The 26,371-nt window shown below is 45.8% G+C and overlaps 1 protein-coding gene across 1 annotated transcript in view; it reads left to right on the forward strand.

The window, feature by feature from the left end:
- Window positions 1-26,081, forward strand: part of tet3 (tet methylcytosine dioxygenase 3) — a 31,700-nt gene extending 5,619 nt beyond the window's left edge. Inside the window, exons 2-11 of the mRNA XM_068760696.1 lie at window positions 519-578; window positions 11,560-14,419; window positions 15,972-16,062; window positions 18,834-18,927; window positions 20,290-20,498; window positions 22,456-22,606; window positions 22,716-22,805; window positions 22,982-23,119; window positions 23,286-23,644; window positions 23,915-26,081. Coding sequence (XP_068616797.1) covers window positions 519-578; window positions 11,560-14,419; window positions 15,972-16,062; window positions 18,834-18,927; window positions 20,290-20,498; window positions 22,456-22,606; window positions 22,716-22,805; window positions 22,982-23,119; window positions 23,286-23,644; window positions 23,915-25,709 — 5,847 coding nt within the window. The 3' untranslated portion in view covers window positions 25,710-26,081. The remainder of the gene's footprint in view (window positions 1-518; window positions 579-11,559; window positions 14,420-15,971; window positions 16,063-18,833; window positions 18,928-20,289; window positions 20,499-22,455; window positions 22,607-22,715; window positions 22,806-22,981; window positions 23,120-23,285; window positions 23,645-23,914) is intronic.
- Window positions 26,082-26,371: the final 290 nt, after the last annotated feature.

Genomic DNA, 26,371 nt, shown 5'->3' on the forward strand with positions numbered 1-26,371 from the left:
ATAACATTTTGAGCCGGCCAGGATTGTATAGATGTGATATAAATAAGACCCGGTCATTGTGTGGAACGGTCAGCCCTGGTTGGCTGAAACGTCTCCACCTGCTCCGCCTCACTCGGAGCTCACCTGCCTGACTCTTACAAGAGTTCCTGATTCACCCACCGGAGCCGCTGCAGCCGGCCGGGATGCAGGCGCTACATCATTCTGTAACTGAAACTGAGTCTGGCTTTGCTGTCCCAGCAGCAGAGGGAAGTGCCGGCTCATTATTTGAGGACGAATCCGACTGCTTGTTTTGTTGTTGTTGTTGTTGTTGATGGATGAGGATGGCTGGAACGATAAGGAGATTGTGTGTTAGCAGCCGTGTGCGTTTAATGACATGTCTTTCTGAGCAGGCCCTTTGTCGCATTACTCTATTGATTGTTATTCTCTCTCCCCCCCCTCCGCCACCACCTCTCTGTCTCCCTCTCATTCCCCCCCCCCCCACCCCACCACCACTCTTGTTGTTTTGAATGGCTGTAAAGGGGGAATATTTCGAAGACGACGGACGAGGCTGCAGGGCAGACCCTGAACTGGCAGCTAAGGTAAGGGAGCGCTGTGGGTGGTTCTGCGCCGATCGCCTCTCATGCTTGATCCTCAGCGATTGGCTCTTCGGTGCCGTGAGGTGTGAACGCGTGGTTAGTCAAGCGTGCGAACACTTTCTACGATTTTCTGTGTTTCTGCCTTATTAGACCGATCGGAAGATACGTGGATGTTTTGTGTGAATCGTTTAAATGTGGACGCGGTGATGCTGAAAAGGCTGTGACTGTCCCCGCCGTGCCGCCGGGATAATATTTGACGTGCTCTGTACTGCGCTCGCCATGCCAGCCCTGATATGATTACAGGGTGAAATAAAGATGTATTAGACACCATCAGGTTTGCGCTGCAAAGAGACAATATTAAACAAGATACTTTAACTTGAAGCAGCGGCGAAACTCAGCGCCTCAGCGAGGAAGCGCCACCGTTCTCCGTTTAAAGCGTCCCACGCTGCCCGCTGATTGGTGGCTAGAGCGAGGCATGTGTAGATACAAGAGGCCAGAAGAGGAGGAGGGAAAAGGAGGAACCCAACGCGCTGGCGCAGGAGCCAAGATAGTCGTCCCTTGGTTCTGGAGTAAAATGAGGTGAAGGGAGTAAAAAGCTCGCGTGCGTCCATGTTGGATTGTCTCGATAACAAGCCGATTGTGCCGTCTCTCCGGAAAGTGTTGCTTTGACTCGCTTTCACGTGCAGCCGGGCACGTCTTGTGTTGTGAACCTGGACGTGACTCCAGGGAACGTCTGTTAGCAGAGCAGCGTCGCTGCAGCCGTGTGAAATGTAGGTTAGTGTCTCGAATGGCTTTAACTCAATGCTCAAGCTTATTTCTCATCCTGCTCTAATCCATGACGTTATCTATAACCGTATGGATTACTGGGGAAACGAGTTGAACTGTCTGCTCGCGAGAAGCAGCATGACCAGAATGTCATGGTCGCTGGTGGCCTGTTTATCTTGTGACGATCTGCTGATTGGCCAGAAGTCTCCTTGGTTAAACAAAGACAAGCATGGTCCACACCCAACATGCTGACAGCACAGTTTCTCAGCAATAATAAGTAGGAGATGATCTTTAAGTATTTTCAGGACCCACACAGCTTCCCTTAGAGCTGAACATAATATTTTCACATTACGGTCGATGTGGTTGAGAACACTTTAGGTGTTTATTTCTGTTTTACAGCTGGGTGGCTGTTTGGTATTTTATTTGCAGATCAGGAAGCAGAACTAAAACACAATAGGCCACAAGATAGACTGACTCCGCTCGTGTGATTTTATTTCCACGCCCCATACGCAGGATTTCCTCTTAAATATGAGATATATATCACACAATGCGATGCTGGGAACAGAAACACGCAACTGGCTGCGGGCGACATGTGCCCGACAATCCACATGTTCAGCCTTGCATGGAATAGCCAGCCTCGTCCACAAAGGGTTAACACTGACCTAGTTTCCGTGGCAACACTGAATGTCTAATGACATCATTGTTTTTAATTTTAGCTCAAGTACAACTAGCCGGCGCCACACGTCTGTGTATTTGTGGAACAAGTCATTCGGTGTGTAGTAGAGGCTCAGGAAGCAGAGGGTGTGACATCACTTCCTGTTACCCCTGTTCCATGAAGCTCAACTGGTAACCAAGGGTTGATTTAAAACATGTTATGCTGCCTCCATCTTATTTTAGATCTATGGACGATACAACACATGAAATCCACACGATAACACGGTGAATGTGCTTGAGTGTCTTTATTTGCTCTTTAAGTCTTCTTGGATGGTTTCTGTGTTTGTTTGTTTCTGTCCAAAAGCCTCCTTTTGTTCCGTGTCCTTACTCAATTTTCTTTCGCTCTGATAGGTTTGCATGAACTGATCAAATATTTAAATAGCAACTGACTACATTCAACCATTCAACCTCAACCGAGACCCGTCATGCACACAAGTTCCATTTGTATCCGCGAGTTCTCTCGAAGCTGAAAACGTAAAATCCAATATGACAGATGTGAAATGCAAACAATTCCCTTACGTGCATGCGGCCGTTAACATACGAGCTCTACTTTTATCAGTAATTGATGACGATCAAGCGTTTAGTCCTGCATGCTCCAGTAAATGGATGGACTTGGTCCCGTGTTTGATCGATACCCTGCATAGCGTGAGGAGTGGCTTCATTGGCATTGTTGCCTGTCATATCTGTGTTGGAAGGAGGTTTTCATCCTCCTGGTGCCGCAGCTAATAAAAAATGAATAGAGGGAGGAGGAGGAGGAGGAGGAGGAGGAGGAGCCATCAGCTGTTGCTCTAGCTCTTTAACTCTCACCTCTCTGGCGGCTGCTCTTCTGCTCCCACTGGGTTATCTTTGCACTTTGCACACCCTGAATCCCCCTGCTGCCCGATTATGCCAGGTTTTATGAAACACGGTGCTGCAGCTGCTGAAGTTTTCATCTCACTCTTTTGAAACATTGATTTTTGAAGTGCCAGTATATTCGTTTGAATTCTGCGGAGGCTGATCTCTCCATAAAAGATGAAGAACTGCAGCGATGAGCGAACGCACAATACTGGCTGTAGCGCAGAAATATCTTTGAAATGTCACAATCAAAAACTTCGAGCTATCGTCTTTAAGGAAACCTTCCTTTAATTTGAAGTCTTACAAATGGCACCCTGGCCTTGATTATATATGTGAACTAGGAAAGCACTCAGAGAGCGCAGACCTCCGCCAAGTAGCTCATTCACTTCGTGATTGGATTCACACTGTCCACATGGTGATCTGGATCATCATCAAAAGGTTATAAACTGTTCCTGGTATCTTTATACACCAACCATGAAAAGTAAAAGTGAATCAGAGTTTATGTGTATTTTCTTTTTTTTTTTTTACTGATTATTGAATCTGTAAATGGAGTTTTCCAATGTTAAAATTAGAATATTAGAAGCAAACCAAACAACGCCGGCTAAAACACAACCTCATCGACGGAGGTAATGCCGTAGTGGCTGCATGGTTTTGTAGCAGATATTGGAGTACTGGCCCTTTAAGCTCAGCTACGCCTGACTTGAACATATGGGAAGCTAATCTTAGCCTAAGTCCTGAGAGAGACACGTCTGGCACTCGGCCACTGAGCAGAGCTCAGGAGCTTCCATTGGCGTTCTCGCTCAAGCCTGAGCAGTTTGTGATTACCTCAAAATATTGCCTCCAAATACTCATCAGGTATCAGGCTGATCACCTGGAACGCTCTGGCGTTTGTTAACGATGACAACAAAGTGACTTCTGACTGCTCAGCTCTCTGTTGCGTCTTAGCAGGCACTGAGCTAGCAGGCGGTAGCATATAAGGTCATTTTATTATTTTTTAAAACATTTAAACTCACATGTTTAATCATTAATTTTCCTTCTTCCGTTCACCTTTTCCTAAGATCGACATTTTTCAAACATATTCCCTCCATCCTCTCCTTTTCATGTCCCAAACCCAAAGCACAAAGAGCTGCCTCTTTAAACAGCAACACACTCGTCCTCCTCCTCCTCCTCATTATTGTTTAGCAGCTCCACCCTGCCCAAAAGCCCTCCACCCCCACCCTCCCGAACAACTTCCCTTCTCCCTTCTCTTTGTGAGGGATGGTAGCGGTGGTGGTGGTGGGGGGGGGGGGGGTAGCCCTTCCCCAGCTGGTCTATTCGTGCTGACTTGCACGTGCCAAAAGTCACGAGGTATGACTCAATCCTGGATACTCTACACTCAGTATTATGATCTACACCCAAACCCACACTGCCCGGGAGCTTGTCAAAGGTGGGGGGCAGATAGCATTGAAAGCAAAGACAAAGGGAATAAACCAGCCAAAGGATAAAGGATTAAATGACAAGGTCATTCTTTAAATATGAACAATATGCTGCTCACTGCCTGACACACTCTTAGGCTGACACACACTAACGTATACATGCATAATAAAGGATACACATCATCAATCATGTTAATGAGAGTTCCCAGTAAGATATTAGCCTCAAACACTGGAGCACTTGCGTTGAATATGAGCTGTGCAGCCTGCTGTCCCGCCTCCCAGTAAACCCAGTAACCCTCAAAGAACAATCCAATACTGTTATCATACTTTCCCCTGTATGTGTGCAGGGGAAAATCATTTCTTGCCTCTGCATTTGTTTCCAGTGGGCCTTTAATGGTCGCCTTGATGTTGATTTGAAACAGCCATGTATTTGGGAGGGGGGGGGGGAGAGAGAAAAGGAAAGCCAAAGATAAAGAATACAAAGAGCAGAAAGAGAGGGAGAGGGGAAAGAGAAAGAGAAAGAAGCCACACAGTGCGTCGGATCCGATGACCTTGATGCCATTAGTCTTCAGGGCAATATAAATTGGGGGGGGGGGGGGGGGGGGGGGAGCGGTTGGCAGTAGAGGGAGGTTCAATCAGCTGACAGGAACAGACAGGGGAGGGTAAGATGTCATAGCTATGATGCTGACGTCAGGCATTTCGTGTGTTCTCTAACCTCCACGTTACAAATGACGGGAAAGTAATGAAGGCACGAAAGCATTTCACCGCTGACACAAGTCGCCCTTTATCATTGCCGGTGCGTTTCATGCGCTCACACCTCCCACCGTGGAGGCAGGTCATATATATTGACAAAAAGCTGTTTGGGGGGGGGGGGGTTTATGTCACAACTTTTTTGACAATACAAGACAAATGACTCAGACTTGGTCATGCGAGTCAACCCGACACGTATTCGCTGCTGGTGATGCACTGTTGTTGTCAGTCATCCCTCCTACAACCTTTCCTTCGCACTGCCGAGAAGCGGAGAGAGAGTGGGAGATAGAGAGAGAGAGAGAGAGAGAGAGAGCAGGGCGAGGGAAGGAAGTAGCTCATTCAAACTGTACTTTGACTACATTGTGACACAAAGTGATAAATTAGAGTCTTGGTTGAGCGCGCCTCTCATTTTCTCCATGCCGGGTTACAGCCTGTTTACCGTGAGTGGACACCGTTCTTGCTATATTTGATTTCCACTGTAAACTTTGCATGCTTTCATGTTTCTTTGCTTCACTGGAGAAGTGAGCGTGGTTGGATTAGAGGTTACCTGGATGGAACCCAGCCAGACTGTTCTTGTTGTAATGGAAGCGTTGTCACGTTGTGTTGAAATGCAGCTCATTGCGTCGAGGAAGTGATTTTAGGACACGACTACCAGGCGGACCTGAACGGCAGCGTTGTGGGTTTGTTTCTTTCCGTGACTTTAATCACTCAGAATCATTTTAGAAACAGAGAACATTTCATCTTTTCTTTAAAGATAGCAGAAATAGACTGATTTAAATGTTACTCTTGCATCGTGCTTGCTGGTTTCTGAGTCACCAATGAGATCAGAAGTGACAGTAGTGTATTTTTTATGTACAGGACTTTTCAAAAACACCACAGTTGTGCTGTTGTTTATGAACGTCTGAATCTGAAAAGGCTGAATGTTCATGAAAGTTGCTTCTGTTGATTCTTTTAATCAAATGCTGATCTTGTGTGTTTCAGTCAGCTGTATGTGAACAATGCTTCTCATTCACCGAGCTTTATCTCATCTCTTTCCAGTGAGTGATTGTGTTAAAGTATCGTAGTCCTTTACGTAACGTGACCAGTGTGTGTTTCTCGATGTATGTTTACAAAAAAAATAGAAATGATGAGGTGTCGCCACGTGCTATTTGTGTTTCACGGCTGGTTTTACTTCAAGAGTTACAAGAAAAAGCATTCCTTGTCTCTGTTTGACTTTAAACGAGGAGCAGAGCGTAGAGCGTAGAGCGTGGAACGTAGAGCGTGGAACGTAGAGCGTGGAACGTAGAGCGTGGAACGTGGAGCGTGGTGTTGAAGCCAGTCATGAGCTGGATTTGCTGTGTCATAGCACCCGGGGGGGGGGGGGGGGGGCATATTTATAAGTGTGTGTCGGGGTTGGCACATTTGTCATCGGCAAGCACCCTGGTGGGCGACATCGATGACGGTGATGACGAAGCAGCTACCTCATCGTAGCTGCTTCTCTTACTCACTGCGCTCCCTCTCGCTCATTGGCACCTCCTAGTCATGTGACCCGATGCTCTACTTTTCCTCTCATTCCGAGACAGCGTAGGCTGCGCTGTTTTTTTTTCTTTGGGATGGAAGCTTATCTGCGTGTGTGTGTTTGTGTGTGTGTGTGGTAACCGAGAGACAGACAGTGTACAATTTGCAGGGCCAGAGAGCGGGTGTGACAGAAAGTGCTGGAACGGTAGGGCAATAAGCTATATACGCTAGACGGAGAAAATGCTTGGGAAACAAAACAGAGAGAGATCGGGAGCGGGAGGTAGAGGCGGCTTGAGGAACCCCGAGAAAAAGAGCGATCAAGAGTAGCAGGGAAAGCCTATTGAAGTTGATCCACCCATAGCGCAGGGTAGCCAGCATATACTCAGTATTATACGAGAAAAATACTGCGCAGGAGCTGCAGCGGCGAGACGGCCATGTTTCCTCCTCGTCCTCCTGGTTCAATCTGCTCCAACACTCCATCATTGGTGGGGGGAAAAAGAGGAGAGACCACAAGGCCAGCCAACAAGCAAGTGGGCAAGAGGAAACTCCCGGCGATCAGGAAGATGTTGATGATGATGATGATGATGATAATGGCAATAACACCAAGGCAGAGCAATGGTGAGGAGAGGATAATAAGCGGCCATTATCGTTTGTTGGACTGGAGAGGACAGGCATCAAGAGTCCCCAGCAAAGGGCTTGATTCATTAAAGTCGCCGTCTTCATCTGATAGCCTGCCGCCTTCTTTCTGTTTGTGTTCTCTTACGCCTCATCTTCCCTTCCGATGCAGAACCAATCACCTGAATAACTTTCCGTGTTTTTCTTCCGCGCTCTTCTCTCTATGTCTTCGTCCCGTTTCTATTCCGCTGGTCCCTGTCCTCTGTCCAGCATAGTTATCTCGCCGTCGGACATCGGCTGAAATGGCATTGCCTCTGTTCCTTCTTTTTCTACCCACTTGTGAGTTGCCGTAATGATTACGCACCGAGCGACCTACGGTTTCTGATAGTGACTGAGACACCGTTCACCCTTGTTCTGTGTGCTTTGAGTCTTGGAGGAAGGGCCACTAAGCAAGCCAACTTACGATTCTCTTTCTTTGGCACGCGGCTCTGCTCGACGATCGGCTACGGGATCGACGCTTTTTGAGAGAGGGCCACCGATGCGACTGTCGGTCAGGAAGAAAATGGAAATCGCAGAGTCATTACCAGCGACTACCCCTTTGACTCGGCTGAAATTTAGACGCTCAAATATGGAACATAATCCGTGCAAGGAAAATGCTATGCCATTTGCCGAAGAGTCGATCGAGCGACGCAACGTTGCTTTTCCCTGCTCCTTGTTCTTTCGACCGCGATGCCGTTGTAGGTTCAAATTGTGTATTCGCCTGTCAGCCGCTGGTTCGTCACTGCTCTGAGGCTCTGTGGATGAACAAAGCTCACAACATAGTCTTATATATAACCTCGTCTAACACAGTAGAATAAGCACTGCTGACGGGAGTAGACGGTGGCAAGGGGAGGCTTTTCCATTGGTGGGAGCTTGAATGCACTGTGCTGTTTCCTAGGCTGCCGCTGCTAGAGACTGCCCCCCCCCCCCCCCCACCCACACTGCTCTGCTTCTGCTCACTCCTCCATCGTACGTGCACACTGTGGCTCAGATAATGGCCTCTCGTTCTGCACACACTGACGAGAGAGCCGAGAGGAGATGGAGGGAGAGCCTGTGCGAGAGGGAGGGAGGTAGAGAGAGAGCGAGAGAGAGGAGGGAGAAGGTGGGGGCTGCAAGGAGAAGCCGACTGCATGTGTAGCCAAGAGAAAGAAAGAGGATATTGAAAAAGGGAAGGGAGGAGCAGACAGAGATAATGAGAAAGGAAAAAGGAGAGAACAGACAGCGTCAGCCATAAGAAGAGCCAAGAGAATGAAAAGCGTGTGTGCTGGGGGGGGAGGTGTGTCGTGTGTGTGTGTGTCGCTGGTTGTATGTACGTGAGTGAACACATGCATCTGTATTTCGGCGTTGGCTGTGTCTGTGCGCAGCACGGACTGGAAGGAGTAGGAAAAAGGAGTCCAGTCCAAGGAGGCCGGGTTGCTGTTGGGTTGCTGTAACGGCAGGCGAGTCTTATGCTCCTCTCTGTCTGGTCTCCTGCTTTCTGTTCTCTGACCGGCAGCTCCATCTGGACGTCTAGGACCATGTAAGTAAGTGTGGCTGGTCCTCGGGCGCTCAGCCGGCGTCCCGCTGTCAGGGTCTCTGGTTCATGTTCCTGCTCTGCATGGCAGCGAAGGAAGGGGTGGGAGAAGGAGTAGGACAAGAGAGAGAGGATGAGGAGGGTGTCGTGTATTTGGGATTTAGGTCGAGCTGAATTTAAACCATTCGCCATTCATCACCACTAGTGCTGTTACATGCTCTACATCCTCCGTCTGGTTTTTACCTATGTCATGGCTGAGTCGTCATCTCCCTCGCTCTTTTGGTAAATGGCTTCAAGACTCAAGTGACTAGTCCACCTGGTTCTGCAACATCCGATCCGGTTAGGTGTGTTGACTGATTTTGTGAGTCATGCTTGTGCAGCTATGTGTCAAATAGCTTGAAACCGTCACCTACGGGACACACGCAGATTCCAGACCGAAGAGGAGGCTCAGTCAGGGCATAAATTCTTGTCAAACCATGTGGTCTGAATATGTGCAAAGTTCTGTGGGTGTGAGGTCATCTTCAATTTAGACTCGTAAAAAGTCAGTTCACCTTTCTCAGGGCTGCAGTTTATAATAGCACGCAGTGCAGGGTTTGCCATCTGCACCACCAGAGCTGATTGTGTCCAGCACAAGGAGCGTTAACCCATTTGCGTTATGTACATGCAACTGTGAGGAAGAAGCAGAAAAGAGAGTGTCGTTCCCGATTGCGAGATATTGTGTACCGTTGCAGTCACTGTGTTTCAACATACTGCAGTTCTCATAACAGTTGCGCACCGCTAACCCCCCCCCCCTTCCTCTTTTGCGTCTGATGCTACTGATAGTGCAGACATGGGGCCTCTCACGTATTGCATGCCGGCTGTTCACTGCGACCCCCAGACCAACCCCCCGACTCAAGCTTCACACCACCTTTCCCCAATAGCCCTGCCAAACCCCCGGGACCTCCAACAGACACCCCGTGCAGAAGGTGGAATTCACAATACCCGAGCATACTGCCTGTCCTGTAATTAGCCTACTTCAAAGACTCATTTCAATAATATTCAAATGATGGGGAAGCTGGGCATCAGGCTCACTCCTACGGCCAAACACTGAAGGATCTACGTGCACGAGTCAGTTCCTCTCCTTCTTACCACCATTGGAGTAGCTCACATTTGCGTTGGGGATGTGAGGCCATCAGTCATCTTGAGGGATAGTTTGTTTGCGTCTTACTCTAAGTCTTCTGCAAGGGAAGGGTTGCACTTTTGACAAGAGTTGTGGTCAAGTAGGTGCATTGAACTCTGAAGAATAAGACACAAAGAAAGTGATCTATACATTGTGTTGCAAAAGTCAAAATGCACGTGCATTGTATACAGTATTGCCTTTGTTTCGAGATGTTGCACTGCTCAACCACATGAATGCTGTAAGTTATTTGCGAGTCTGTCTTTGGAACACCTCTACATTCATTTGATTGTAATTTAAGGGATATGTTTGTTAGCCATTCTGTCAAATGTTAGCCCAGTGACTTATTTATTCACACTTCAATTTGGCAGTATTGTGGTCAAACTCACTCCCGCGGTGCTTCAAGATGATTAAAATGAACAGGAAGCCTAGGAGATTTTTTTTTGTTTTGTTTTCAGTGCAACCCCTAATGTGGTAACTGTCCCAATTTCTGCTTAGAGAGGAAGTGAGATATGCTGCTTCAGAGATCAGCCCCTTATTATTGTTACCAGTTGTCTTTTATTATTATTATAAAACTACTGGACAGCTTTTGCACTGAGTTTTATAATTACACGCAATCATTACAAATATTACTACCGTAAAAAAAAAAATAGCATGTTACTGTTCATGCTGAATGCTGAGGCAGTTTTTGTTACTTTCACTACTATCACTTCAGTTCTCAGTTTGGATGAAGATCCCTTGGGTTTGTAATAGTCCATAGAGAATAAATGCTTTAGCTACAATTAAAACCCTCCTTTTCTGCACTCACAAGACACTTAAGAGACAGGCTTCGATCACGATTAAGCCAAAGCATTTCAATGGACGTTTTCACAGTTAAGTCAGAAGCAATGGCCAAAATGTCCAGTCAAAGACCATAATAACTTCATCGCTATCTGGTTATGCTGATGAAACCAGTTCACTATGTTGTAATCTGATGCACTATAATCTATTTCTCTGCAACGTATCTAAAATATCTTGTAGTATATATTTCATTAGTCCGTTTTATTCTTGAAGCATTATTTCAACTGAGTAAAGTATATAGTTTTAATATTTTGATGTATCTGTTCTATTTAAGATCAAGTGTTGTAAGTTTATTGAATGTATGAAAATAAGCAACTATAAGAAAGAACTCATTTTACAGTGATATTACATTACATATTACAGCAACCTGTAGTGTACCCACTTCACATTGTCCCACACGGTATCCCATCAACACGGGTGACAGATTTTGAGCAGATTTTCCATTATTAAATTAAATTTGGTCTATGTTGACTTACGATTTGCCAAGCATTACATTTCACCTGTTGTAAAATTGCTCCACTGGAGCAATATTCAAATGAGTTTTCCTTAGCCTTGCTGTCTATAACCTGCAACTCTGTGTAATGTGTATGTGTGAAATGTGGAAGACAAACCCTGGTTAAGAATGTGGCAGAAGGGAATGGACTGGATATTATATTGGTGGCTGTTACTTATCATTTTGTCAAGTTATTTTTGGAATATTAATCAAAGAAATGTTTTTTTTTATTCAGTACTACTGATTATAAATCACCTATTGGCAACACAGGGTGGTTATTTGAATTGTGCCTAATATACAGTAGTTTTGGTCATTATTTCTGGATTCTTATCATTTTCATTTCTCTTTTTCAGACTGTTTGCAAAGTCACTTCGGTGGATGGCCCCAAAAGTGGAGGTCAGATGGAAATTGGGTCACACGACCGCCTCCAGGAAGGCGCTTTGAGCCTGGAACTGGCCAATGGGGTGAATCCCTACCTTAATGATGATGAGACATCTATGGAAACAGAGCAACAGAGGGCAGGGGCCATGCCTGCTAGGCAGTGGCTGTCAGAACATTGCAAGGCCAGTGACACCCAACAGCAACAACCATGTTGGAAAAGCATGTGTGGTACAAAACCTGTCCACCACACAAACATGGAGGATGCCCACAATCTGGTAGCTTTTTCTAATATAGCTGGCTCCTTGCCCTCTTCTTCCTCCCCTTCCTGTGTTGTGCAGGCTAACACAACCCAGCTATATGAAAAATTTACCCAGGAGATGAGCTCTGAGGAAGCTCAGGTCAAACTCTCTGCAGGGGCTCCTGTGGGTAGCTGCCAACTTCCAGAAGACCTGAACACCCTACAGACAGCACTGAGCCAAGCTAAGCATGGACATAAGCCCCCTAACTGCAATTGTGATGGTCTTGACTGTCCAGACTATCTGGAGTGGCTGGAAAAGAAGATAAAGTTGGCAACAAGTAAGGATAAAGGTGCTTTCAAGAGCACTGATTCTCCCCAACGCGTACAGCCTCAACTGCGGCAACACTCACAACCCTACCCACAGGTCAATGGCCACTGTTTGTCTACTTCATACCCCCAGCAGCAACATGGAACTCCCACAGAACAACTGCCCTGCTCCAAACCCCCAATTCCCTGCTCTCCCCAGGTGCTGTCCATTGCCAAGGAAAAGAACGTCAGTCTTCAGACAGCCATTGCCATAGAAGCCCTAACCCAGTTATCCGGCACTGGTCCCCAAGGCACCGGCTCTCCAAGTCAAGCCCTCTACAACAGTGACCTCCATCACCATCAACATACCCAGAACATCCCATCTCAGCCCTCTGCTAGAACCCACTCATCAACCTCACTATCTCAATCCATCCCTCCAGGACTGCACACCAGTCAACAGGCCCCAGTAGCCTGTGAGCACCACAGACCCGAGTCCCAGGGCCAACCGGCCAATGCTACCCCTCTTCTATCCTCTACCTCCAGCTCTCCCTTCCCAGGTCAGGGAAAACACCAAGTCTTTGGTCCTAATCCTAAGCAGTGGCAGCTGTGCTCAGGCAAAAGCTCTGAACAGAAAAACCCATGGATGTGTATGAAATCTGAGCCTCAGCCTCACTATGCCACTGCACCTCACAGTAGCTCAAACCCCATGTCAGAGCTCAAACAGCTTCTTGGTGACACCAGTGGCAAGTTCAGCAATGCTGCTTTCAAGCTTCCAGTCACACAGCAGCTCAGATCAAGCCAGAATGGAAGTATCCAGGGTCAGGAGAACACAGAATTTGTCAGAATAAAGCAAGAGCAAGACTCTGGTGAGCACTACCATTGCACAGCCTCTGTGCGGCATTATGGCATCGCTAATCGTCAGCAGCAGGGTCAGCACTATTCTGGTGCTCCCTTGTCTCCTGGCCAAGCAGCTATCAGTCATTCAACTCAGGCAGCTCTGCAACATCACCTTCACCACAAGAGGAATCTCTTCTCTAGCCACTCCACTGGCTTTGGCGAACCAGGCCCTCGAACACCTCTGGCTTGCCAAAGTTTGAAAAAATGGTGGCCACAGATGGATACAGAGAGTTTTCCACATCTGTCCATTAAACAGGAACCCAAGGAGCCCAAGAAAAAAAGAAACAGCCAAACATCTCCTGTTATAAAAGCTGTGAGTGGGATGCTAACAGTTCCTCCCAAACCCAAACAGATAATCATCAAAAAGACAAAGCCGAAAGCCTCCATGCCGACCTTCCTGCCTCAGACTCAGATCACAGTACAAAAATCATCAGTCCTCATGATGGACAGAGCCCCAGCCCTGACCAACCTGCAACCAGGTACTCTCCCCTCCCTGCCAGTGGTCAGTGACTCCATTCAGACTAGTGCTGCAGGCCTCACTGCTCCAGCCCAATCTCAGGTATCCATTCCCAACTCCCCAGTGACTCCCATTCCCATTGTTTCTGCTTTGTCAGAAAACTGTCCTCCCCTGATTGGTCCTCTGTCTTCACCTGTGTGCACTGTAGAGCATACCAAGTCAGACACAATGGGCAGCATGACCACCAGTAACACCAGCATCCCCACAACTCTGACTTCTACGTCTTCATTGAGTACATCTCAGTTACCGGGCCTCATCAACATTGACCCAAAATATGAAGAACTGATTCGCCAGTTTGAGGCTGAATTTGGAGACTCAAACACACTCGCTAGTCAGCCTATGGAGGAAACTGAAAAATCCCCTCGGCCAGGGACTTTGTCTGAGACAACATCTTTATTGAAATCTCTGTCAACTCCCTTAATTCTTGCTACTCAAGCCAACGCCAAACCTCATCCAAACAATCAAGAAATGGACGTCAACAAAGATAAGCCAGAGATGGGAAGGCAAACCCTGAACCAGGCATCCACAGAAAGGCCAGTGGATGGGCAACATGAGGGACCCCTCCATGTCGCTCCACTTCAAGAGTCCAATGTTGACAAGCAGGAACAGCCCAGCATGCTATATAATCCATTCAGCAAGCCGGGTTCTCCCTTACCCAAACGCATGAAGATCGAAGCTTCTGGTGATATAGCGGTACTTTCCACCACTTGCTATTCCGAGGAGGACACACCCACTAAAGACAGTCTGCCGTTCTCTCCATCGCTCAAAGGCTTCCTAGAGTCTCCTATGCGCTATCTTGACAGCCCCACCAAGTCCTTGTTGGATACTCCTTCCAAGGACCTGCAGGCAGAGTTCCCCACTTGCAACTGCGTGGGTAAGTTAGTGTGTCAGTGTGTGTTTGTGTATATGTATATATGCAGGAGATGAGAGTGCGGCACAAACATACAAAACATGAATACACTTTAAACAAGTACCGTAAACAATAATATTCTATCGATCCACAATTCCGAATGTTACATGATTGTACATTGAGTCAGTCTACAGGAGCAAAATCTGGACAGTGATGATATTTGAGCTTGTTTGCCTCAAAGCAACAAGGGAGCAGTTGTGTTAATATATGGATGTTCATGTGTTGCCCTGGCTACTGAGAAAAATGTTAATGGCCCCATATTATTGTCACTGTTAATCATTACTTCTCCACACAGGTACACTATTGTGGTTTACATTCCTGCGTTGCCTCTTGCTTTTCTGTCTTCATGTTTGGGGGTGTGTGAAGACAGTGTTAGTGTTGCCAAGACGTGTGTGTCTAACCCTCCAGACTGCGACAATGTGAATGCAGCAGGCAGGAACAATAACAGTGGTGGCAGAAGGAGCCCTTTGTGAGTGTTTAGGTCACGCAGGCGAGCAGAACAGTCTGTCATGCATAGAGGGATTCAGTCCCATCGTTTGGCTACTGCCCTGCTTCGGTTGTTTGCTTGTTTATAACAGAGTAGGCGGTCTGCAGTGTATGGTATTTTATCTTATTGTATTGTATCAGTTAGCAGGTAGATAACAGTTAGTCTACTTGGATTTTTATTCTTCTTGATGTACCAGCATAATAAAAATCTTTTAAAAGGCTTTTGGAAATGAAGACTCAGCCTGTCTGTCTGTAAAATTATTGAATCACTAAATCAAAATTTTACACAGCTGTACCTTCTCGAGGAGTGCACAGCAGGGGAACAAGCAGCTGCAGGGAAACACTTTCTTTCTTGATGTGTACTGTTACAATAACACACCCACACACACCTACACACACAAACAATTTACACACAAGAATATAGTATTACTCCTCCACTTCCTGTACTGAATCACACACTGGTGCCTCCCTGCACCAATAGGGAATGTGAACTTGTATTACTCTAACCAGATGGACACACGGCACTGAGTATATGTCCACATTTGGGTCTAACATTTAATGTCAACATCATGCAGGCACATTATGATAATACCGGCACAACAATATAAAGTATGTTGAATTAAATATTTAATGAAGAATCAAGTTGCAATGCATCCAATTGTACCATCAAATGATGGCCATCAAACCACATATATTTGTTCATCACTGTTTTTTTTTAGAAAACAAATGAAGCGAGAAACTCCCCATTCCTCCTCAGCTGCCTGTGGCACTCTGTAACATGCGTGTAGTGTATGCAACACGTGAATCTAGCGAGAGAGGATTGAGACGTCGTGCTCAAAGACATACTAATGCTTCCCATGAAAAACGTTATCAGCTGCTCGGCAGAGGTCTGCGCTCTCTGAGTGTTTTCTAGTTACTAATGTGATCTGTGGTGCAAATGTTTTGTCAATAATTGAGTTGGAAATTGCCATTGTGTTTTTCACGGTGCACTCGTTTGTCGTTTCCTCACCTCTGCTGTCTCTGTGTATAGAACACATTGTGGAAAAGGATGAAGGGCCCTATTACAATCACCTGGGATCCGGACCTACTGTAGATTCCATACGAGACCTGATGGAGACGAGGTGAGCCAATCCAACTTCTCTCTCAGTTTCTCGTACTCCTACATGGTTGTGTTTTCTCTGCCTCTCCCTCCTCCTCCACTCTCTACACCGCTCCTTGTCTTCACATTTTTGCCCTCAGGGAATTTGTGACCCAGAATCCAGTAGGAGGTACAGGAATTACCATGTCAGCATATCAGAGGGAAAAGCAAGAAGCACGGGAGTAGCAGCAGATGATAGACAAGAATGAGAGGAATGAGCAAGGATGGTTATGAATCAAACTATAAAGAGAGAGAGAGAGAGATAAAGACAGATGGACTGGGGGAAAGAAAAGAGGAATGTAAAGCTTCAGTTGAAAGAATGATATAACACTACCTTGTCACATTTGTTATTATATAACTGAACATTTATGTAGAATTCATCAAGACTGAATTCAATAAAATTAACATTCTATCACAATCCCATCCGAAGGTAAATACTTTAATTAGATTACACTGGACATTAGCCATCATGACTTTAACCCAATCCATGTCACAAACACAGCAAAATATAACAGTCTCAACAATGAGCTACTACTTTGTCTGCCCTGCTTCCAGGTGAAAGGTGAGCAACTGCTTTTAAAGGGACAGTTCACTCCTAAAGCTGAAACATATTTTTATCTTACCTGTAAGTCTTGTTCAACCTAATTTAAATTAGATTGTTTTGATTTTAGAAATCAAGCATTGGGGAGATTGGCTCTCAATATATCTTTTCTCAAATACAGTGGGATCAGACTGCACGAACCGCTCGTCCATAATGAAAGCATGTTTACTCCAAATTATTCCTATATTTTAAGACAATGCTTGTATCTCGAAAATGTTGAACAGAAGTATGAAGCCATGCAGTATTGACATCTGCACTCAAATCTGCGTCAATATTTTATGAGCTCTTATGGAATAAAACTCATCTGTTGTGCCTCATGTTAGCAACTGGACTTTATACTGGCTGCTGTTGGCTGGATTTCAATTGGACCAGTGAGTCATTAGTCCCTGGAGTGCTCAGGTTGAATGAGAGGGGATATTAATCCAGAGATCACCTTTTGTTGTTTGAGAGATGACATGGGACTTAATAGCCAACAGCCATTGGCTGACCTTTGACCCATTCTTTACCCCAGTAGGCCACTCCTATGGCGACACAGCCTACATCCCTCCCACTCTTTCAGCCACCCCAGAGTGATTCCCTTTCAGCAGAAGCCCCTGTGTTCACTGTCAATCCAATTCTGTGCAGGCCTGATGTTTTCACAATAGCCTGACGTCACACAGGCTGGAGGCTTGATGCGAGCCGCGAGCAGACATCTGACAGCTTCTGCTGACCTATATCCACCCCAAAGCAACCTCTGACCCCTTCCTCCTTTTATGCACCTCCCCAGTAGAAATACAAACATCAGGAGGACTATTGCACCAGTTTCCATTATTTTCATTGTATAACACACAGAACACAAAGACATCAGTCAGAGAGCACACGCCTCGGCCGGGGCAGTTCAGTTTCTCCATGAGGTCAGTGTCTAGGGATCCAAATATTTTCCATGATTTGCCTTTCACGTATGTGAAATACACAACAGGACATTGTGCATTTGGTTCACATTCTCAACCAATGAAAAGACTTGTGGTTTGGTGGAGAGAAGGAGGAGGATCAATTAGAAAATTATATCACAATTACATTCAGTATATTGTGATGATTAATCATAATCAATGGCAAGTTGAAAATACTAACATTTACTCGTACTTCTGGGATTTAAAAAAAGTATTAATACATTTCTTATAGCAATCAATCGCTTTATAACATCTCATATTTGCTGATTTTGAATTATGGAGTTAATTTGCAACCACATAAGAAACAGTTCTGGTAATACTGCAAAAGAAGCTTGGGATAAGACAGTACTAACACGCACTGCGTTTGGATGAATCTGCAATATCTATAGAAGAGTGAAAAGCAATGGATATGTATGAGTACTAGTATAAGTACTGCGTCAGCACTCACTCACGGTGCATTCAATGACTCACACATGGTGCATTCGGACATTACAACGATTGTACGCTCTGGAACTGCCAGACAAAAGTGGTGTTAATGTGCTGTTCATCTGATTTGTATCCTCACGTACAGATAATGTTCCATTGGGGTGGGGTGGGGGGGTGCATATATGTGGGCAAGTATATGCTGCTACTCTGACAGACTCCACAGAGAAAATAACAGATTCAGAGAAAGAGAGAGAGAAAAACCACTCCTAATCAGGTCACCATGACAAAAAGGAACCATAAATACGATTGTGTCTCCTGTCAAGGTTCTAACACACCAAACTTGCAGCTACCGAGGCGTGTTGGGCTGTTATTGGCCATGTGTAGTTAAAAGCTTTTGCAAGGCAGCAGAAAGAGCAGGAGTTGACCTTTAGAATGTGTAATCTGAGCTGTCCGAATGGTTCAGATCAATAATAGAAACAAATTCACTGCACTGAAACAAAGCTAAGGTTTGGCTCCCCTTTACCCTTATTTGGATTATGAATGTATCCATTGACATGTCAAGTGGCCACTCTAAAAATTGTTTTATGTTCAAATTTTAACAGCACATTTAAGGTCATAACAAAGTATGCAAAGCGGTCAAATCTTTTTCTGGTGCTCCTTTGCTGGAATCAGCTGCAGGTCTCACTGACATGCAAGAAGTCAGCTTGGTGTGTCTCAGCCCAAAGTGTCAGGGCCATCTGGTCTGTTGAAGTGGGTGAACCGTGAAACAACTAAACGATTTAACTCCATCCTGTGTAGGTACGGAGAGAAAGGCAATGCCGTACGGATTGAAAAGGTGGTATACACAGGCAGAGAGGGCAAGAGCTCACGAGGATGTCCCATTGCTAAGTGGGTAAGTAGCAATCCATCATTTACATCAGCCATGTGGGGATAGAGCTCAATGCATGGCTTTGAACAAAGGGGGCTGCAGTAGCATAACAAGCCTCGGCCGATTTGTATTATCAAGGTCGCTCTCCTCCTGTTTTAATAGAATGATCCACAACTTTCAAACAAAAAGAAACAAAATCATAAATAATTATCTCTCAACAAATGAGAGAAAGGTGGTACAGGTGTTTGTGCACTTTTCCTGCACTTGATAACAATAGCAGCCAATCTACAGCAGATTTATGCTGTGTGTGTGTGTGTGTGTGTGTAATGAGGAGTCCAGGGTGCCAGGTTTGTCACCACAGTCAGCAAATCAGTGTGAGGTTTCTCTCTATGACACCTGACCAGCCTTTCCAAAGTGTCGATCCTCACACGTCCTGCTAATGGCCACAAAACAGCCAACATACTGTGAAGGTGTGGGTGGACGCAGGTAGAGGGAGGTGGGGGGGGGGGGGGTAGTACTGAATAATGGAAGCAAAAGAGAGAAAGCTTGCACTTTAAATAAAAGAGATCTGTCTTTTCTGGTCGATGAAAGCAGCGTGAAGGATCAGATGTTAAAGCCGTGAGAAGTGAAACGGTTGATATTTAACACTTTGTTGCACTAGTTTCTGTTTGTAGTGTGAGTGGTCAAAATGTTGCTAGAAAAGACACACAACGTCATTTGGATTGTGAATTGATCGTACAGATAAAATGGTTTCAACTACAGTCGTCCCTCGTTTATTGCAGGTGTTATGTTCCAGCCCCCCCCTGCAAAGAAGAGACCCCATATTAATTGTGTTATTTTTACATGTATTTGTACCTTTATGAACCCTCGCTGCATTTTGGGGTTCACACCTTAATGCATAAGGTGTGAGTGTATTGCCACTGGCACTTGGGGCCAAGTAGCACGCACCATGAAAAAGCTTTCCGACCCCTGGACTATACGAATGCAAATATAAAAAGGATTAATTCATTGATTAATTTCCATGTCTGCTTGATCTGCCTTCCGGGTCACGGGTGTTGTTTGAGCCTATCGCAGCTTTTCTATGGCTGAGAGGTGGGAGAGGCGTCGCCAGCGCATCGCGGGCTAAAAATGTTTTGACCACACAAAATGTTGGCCAAGTTTTTGTCAACAGGGGTTTCGTTTAACGACGAAATCAGCGACGGGTCTTTGAAACGTAACTCTGTGGTAAAGTGAGGACCACCTGTACTACATATTAATCGGTAGTCACATGAGAGTAGTTGAACTTATTGAGCATAAAGTAAGTTGTGGCTGGTAAAGAGGGTCAATATTCACCTAAGCTCTGGATAAGTTAAAACTAAAATAATGATAAGCTCTGTTTCCTGTCAGGTGATCCGTCGTGGCAGCGAGACAGAGAAGCTGCTGTGTCTGGTTCGTCACCGAGCTGGACACCACTGTGCCAATGCTGTCATCATCATCCTCATTTTGGCCTGGGAAGGAGTCCCAAGGGCCATGGCTGATGTGCTGTACAGTGAACTCTCTGACAGCCTCACCAAAAATGGCAACCCCACCAGCCGACGCTGTGGCCTCAATGATGAGTGAGTAGCTGTTGGGCACAATTTTATGCTAAATGTTTCATATGTTCATATGTTTGTGACAAAGCTTTTGAGTAGTTTGAATTACTTTGCATTGAAGGTCTACCATGCATGTTATCATTCCTCAGGAGTGATAACCATTTAGACACAGACATTTGGGTTAGATCTTTAGGACACATAGTCCACAAGGGTTGGGGATCAAGCCACTGGATGTTCCAATAAGCCTACCTTTACCTCCTACCCCTCCTGGGCCCTGGAAGTTCCATCCTCAGAATCCTTCTAACGATATAGTCCCTATATCTCCTCTGCACATGTCCAAACCATTGAAGTCTGATTTCTCTGGCTTTATCTCCGAAACGTCTAACCTTCACTGTCCCTCTTATTGTCTAATTTATAATCATATCCAGCCTGTTCACTCCCAAGGAGAAACTCAGCATCTAGAGTGAAAGAAGAAGCCAGAAGAATGGAGAAGAAGTGTGTTGGTGCTTATTTTCGAGAAGAAGGCAGACATATGAGTTGTGGAAACTTTAGGGGGATAACGCTATTGAGTCATACGATGAAGTTATGCGAAAAAGTAGTTGGGGCTAGACTAAGGACAGAAGTAAGTATTTGTGAGCAGCAGTATGGCTTTATACCAAAGAAGAGTACCACAGATGCAATGTTTGCATTGAGGCTGGCAATGGAGAAGTACAGGGAAGGTCAGCAGGAGCTGCATTGTGTCTTTGTAGATCTAGAGAAAGCCTACGACAGGGTGCCTAGAGAGGAACTGGGAACTGTGGTACTGCATGAGGAAGTCTGGAATGGCAGAGAAGTATGTCAGAGTAGTTCATGACATGTATGACAGTCGCACGACAGCAGTGACGTGTGCAGTAGGAGTAAGAATGGAGTTTAGTATAGAGGTGGGAGTGCACCAGGGATCAGCTCTGAGCCCCTTTTTGTTTTCCATGGTGATGGATAGACTAACAGATGAGGTGAGACAAGAAGCTCCTTGGAATATGATGTTTGCAGATGACATTGTGATCTGCATTGAGAGCAGGTAGCAGGTAGGAGAATTTAGAGAAGTGGAGGTCTGCTCTAGAACCGAGAGGAATGAAGGTGAGCAGGAGTAAAACAGAGTATGTGTGGATGAGAAGATCACAGGGGGAACAGTGAGGTTACAAGGAATAGACGTAAAGAAGGTGGAGGACTTCAGGTACCTCGGGTCAACAGTGCAGTGATGGAGAGAATGTGGAAAGGAGGTGAAGAATCGTGTGCAGGCAGGCTGGAACGGGTGGAGGAAAGTATCAGGTGTGCTCTGTGATAGGAGAGTGTCAGCGAGGATGAAGGGAAATGTCTACAAGACAGTGTTGAGGACAGCCACGATGGACGGCTTACAGACAGTGGATCTCAGGAAAAGACAGGAGGCAGAGCTAGAAGTGGCAGAGATGAAGATGCTGAGGTTCTCCTTGCGAGTGAAGTGGAGAATGTTGATTTGCTGTGGCAACCCCTCATGGGAAAAGCCAGAAGTACAGTAGTAGTAGTACTGTAGTTCATTGCAGATTTGAGAATATCAGTCAATTAGAAAACAAAAAACAAGTCAAAAGATAAAATACTTAAAATTCCCAAAGGGATCTCTACAGAATATGGGAAAGGTCTACGCCTAAATTACATGTTTTTTGAGGCGAGAGGAAACCGAAGAACACGAAGAAAACCCATGCAGACATGGGGAGATCATACAAACTCGAACCTGGTATCTTCTTGTTGTGAGGCGCTATCGCTAAATACTACACCACCGTGTTGCCCTACAAAAGAAGCAAATGTTCCAAAAGACATCTCCAATACTTGGTTTTGTGCATATAGAAAGTTTTGTTTTAATGAATGAATCAATGCATGAAATCATTATATCCTAGTACTTATAATGTAAAGCGTGCATCAGTTACACATGCATTAGTGCCAAAGCGTCTACTGTCTCTCCCTGCAGTCGTACATGTGCATGTCAAGGCAAGGACCTCGAAACGTGTGGCGCTTCCTTCTCCTTTGGGTGCTCCTGGAGTATGTACTTTAATGGCTGTAAGTACGCCCGGAGCAAAGTACCACGCAAGTTCAGGCTGCAAGGAGATCACCCTGAAGAGGTACTCATAAAAGTCACTATTTTAAAAGAATTATACAGGCATATATCAAATATAATGACAAACGATTTAAGTTTCTAGTGTACTGATTTATGTTTTTTTTATTTGTCAGGAGGGAAAAATCGGGGATAGACTCCAGGATCTGGCAACTGAAGTGGCTCCTCTGTACAAGACGTTAGCTCCACAGGCCTATAGTAACCAGGTTTGTTCTTCAGATAAATAGCCATCAGTGTAAATGCACCAACAACTTCATGCGAGTGTTACATTCAGCGTACAGACAAAAACTTGATTTGTCTATAAATTCTTAGCAAGAAGATTGAGAAACAGAATAGATCTACATTCTGGAAACATACATCATGCATCATCTCTGTTCCTCAGTGTCAGACAGAGTCAAAAGCACCAGAATGCAGGCTGGGCTTGAAAGAAGGCCGGCCTTTCTCAGGAGTCACTGCTTGCATGGACTTCTGTGCCCATGCACATAAAGACCAGCACAACCTCTACAATGGTTGCACAGTGGTAAGATCATTTACTATACTACTTAATTTGTGTTTCGTGTCTGTTTTAGGGTGAACAAACAATCTACATTTGATACATTTTAATATACTATTTTTATCTAAATTTGTTTTCCTGTTTTGTAGCCCAAAACATCCTCTTACTTTTTGTCTTTCTCTCTCAATGTCAGGTGTGTACTTTAACTAAGGAGGACAACCGTGAGGTAAAGAAGATCCCGGAGGACGAGCAGCTCCATGTTCTGCCTCTTTACAAGATGTCCCTGACTGATGAGTTTGGTAGCGAGGAGGGCCAGCGCCTGAAGATGAAGACAGGTGCCATCCAGGTGCTTCAGGCTTTCCGCCGTGAGGTGCGCACGTTGCCTGAGCCTGCAAAATCATGTCGACAACGTAGACTGGAATCTAAGAAAGCCTCATCAGAGAAGAAGAAAAATAAACTCATGCAGCAGGCAGGGGAGATTCCAGAGAAAACATTGGTTCAGGCTGAGCTCTGCATCACAGGTTCCCCTCAATCCCAAGGCAATAAAGGCAAGTTACTGTCCAGTGTTAATTTTCATACTGTTGCCCATTTTCTGATTTCGTTGTGCCTAACAAAATGTCTAGACAATGTATGTAACTTTAAATTTCTTAACTTGGATGGATTCTTATCTGTGGAATTCACCCTAACCTGTAACCAGAGTGTAACGGAACGTCAGTACGAGGACCCCAATTAATCCCTACATTAAACATTACATTTATAATTAAACACCTTTCGGGTTTAGTGTTTGATTAATCTTTTCTTTGCTTTTGAATCTTCAGCAAGTATAAAACAAGAAGTGAAGCCCAACATCAAGAAGGAGCACTTCAACGGATTAATTGATGAATACCCTGTACAGGCAGCAGACACGTTTGAAAACCTATGTCCACACCCTGCCTACTATGCAAAGCGTGGCCTCCCCCCAACTGGCCAAACCTCTGCACCAGACCCAGTGAATGGTTACCACCAAAATCTATCCACAATGCACAATGGCTTCTACAACTTCCCCCCCAGTGCACTTTTCCCCCGTAAACTGAGGACCTACGAGGGTCGAAATAGTTCTTTGACCAAAGCAGGCAACAAGGTTGACCAGGGAGACAAGAAACCTGACATTCAAAGCCTTCAGGCCAGACTGGCCACATTCTACCCCAACTCTACAGAGCAATCCAACCAGCCGAACCACAGCGGTTATAGCCAGCCTGCAGACCACAACCAATTCCGTCCTTCTTCTCACTCTTCGGAGCACTCCAGCAGAGGCACTCCAGTCATAAAACAGGAGCCCATGGATGTACCAGTATATGAAGGCACAATGCCAAGCCAGGCTGGTGCCATCACACCTAGCACGACACCGCAGCCTGCTGGATGGCAAGGGCACCAACAAAACGGAGGTATAGTTCCCACTAACTGGGACAACAACCTGACCACGAAACAAAATCTTGACGCCTCATTGTTGAACACGGACAAGCAGCTGTTTAATTCTCTTCCCCAGCAGCAGCAGCAGCAGCCCACTCCATACCACCAACGGTGGACACCCTACCCTAACTCAAATGCCCTAATGACTTCCCCCGCCCAATCGCCATCTCCCCGGGTACCTCTCTCTCCATCTCCATCCCCTCAGCTAGGCACAGCACTTATAGCTAACATGCATCAAGGCTCTACTTGCCCTGGCACCCCGCGTCCAAACACCCCTCTTTCAGGTACCCCGCAACCTGGTAACTCTCACTCAGGCTCAGTTACTCCACAGCCAGGCACTCCAGGCCCAGGCACCCCCAGACAATGGGCCAGCCCTGCTCCTAGTCCTCAGCCAAATGCTTGGGCCACATATAGCCCGGGTTTGAAGCACAGCAATCCTGCAGGAGCCTATCCTGACAAGATCTGGATCAAGACTGGGGAAAGTCGGTGTTCCACTCCCCTTGGGCTCCAAGAGAAGGCCTGGAAGTCTTGTGGAGGTTCAATGGCAGGCAGAACCCCATCTCCTGCCCCTGAGGGCCGTCTCTTCCCTGATTCCCTGCAGCAGTCAGATCAGACCTTTTGGAATCACAGCCAAGCTGAAAGTGATGTTGAGAGCACTAAGGACTGGGAGGAGGATGAGGTGTGGTCTGACAGTGAGCACAACTTCCTCGACCACAACATTGGTGGTGTAGCAGTAGCACCAACCCATGGCTCCATCCTGATTGAATGTGCTCGTCGGGAACTACATGCTACCACTCCAATCAAAAAGCCTGATCGCACCCACCCCACCCGTATCTCTCTGGTCTTCTACCAGCACAAGAACCTCAACCAGCCCATGCATGGCCTGGCTCTGTGGGAGGCTAAAATGAAGCTGCTGGCAGAGCGATCACTGCAGAGGCAACAGGAAGCAGCTCTTCTGGGCCTCTCCCAAGACGAAATCAAGGCCCTTGGAAAGAAACGCAAGTGGGGAGCGGCAGCGGCTGGTGCCAGTCCGGGACCTGGACAATCTAAAGACAAGAGGGAGGGGCCAGTGACGCGGTTGTCCACCACGTTCCACACCACCTCTGTGGTTACTGTGTCTCCCTATGCCTTCACCCGCCTCACCGGGCCCTACAGCCACTTTGTTTGAGGTCAGACAGACATAAACAGATTGTTAGCTACAGAGTGGTGCATTGGAGGACTTGAGAGGAGTGTGCAGGAGACTGTCTCTGGGCCATCCTGCAGCCTGGCAGCTCTCCATCTTGCACCCTCTGCTGTCCATCTGGAAGGAGGGGGACGTGTTTATTGTTTTTAATTGTTTTTTTACCTCATGTCAGGCAGTGGTTTGATCTTCAGACACACTACCTGTGGTGCTCTTCCTCTCTCTACCCCAGAGAGGAACTCCATTGCTTCTTCTTGTTTATAGAATTTTAATTATTGCTAATTATTGCTAATTATTGATATTATTATGATTGCTATTGTTACTGTCAATGTTGTTATTACAGGTATTATTATAATGAAGACGTGTTTATTTTTTATGATTGCTGTTTTCATTAATGTTATTAATGACGTGATTGCTTTTGGTTATATATTTGTTTAATCAATCAGTCTGAATCAATCAGACTCAGACAAAAACTTTTTTTTTTCATGTTTGGGAAATGTGTACCCTATTTTCTGTTTCATCTTTCTTTTCAATCTTCAACCTGCACTTAGAGGAGGAGCCATTCTCAACCTTGCAAGACAGCAAATCAATATTACTAATTAGTCATCATATGGATGCATTAGCATTTCCAGTATGCTTACCCAGACCTA

The sequence above is a fragment of the Brachionichthys hirsutus genome, chromosome 4, assembly GCF_040956055.1.
Source record: "Brachionichthys hirsutus isolate HB-005 chromosome 4, CSIRO-AGI_Bhir_v1, whole genome shotgun sequence".
NCBI lineage: Eukaryota > Metazoa > Chordata > Actinopteri > Lophiiformes > Brachionichthyidae > Brachionichthys > Brachionichthys hirsutus.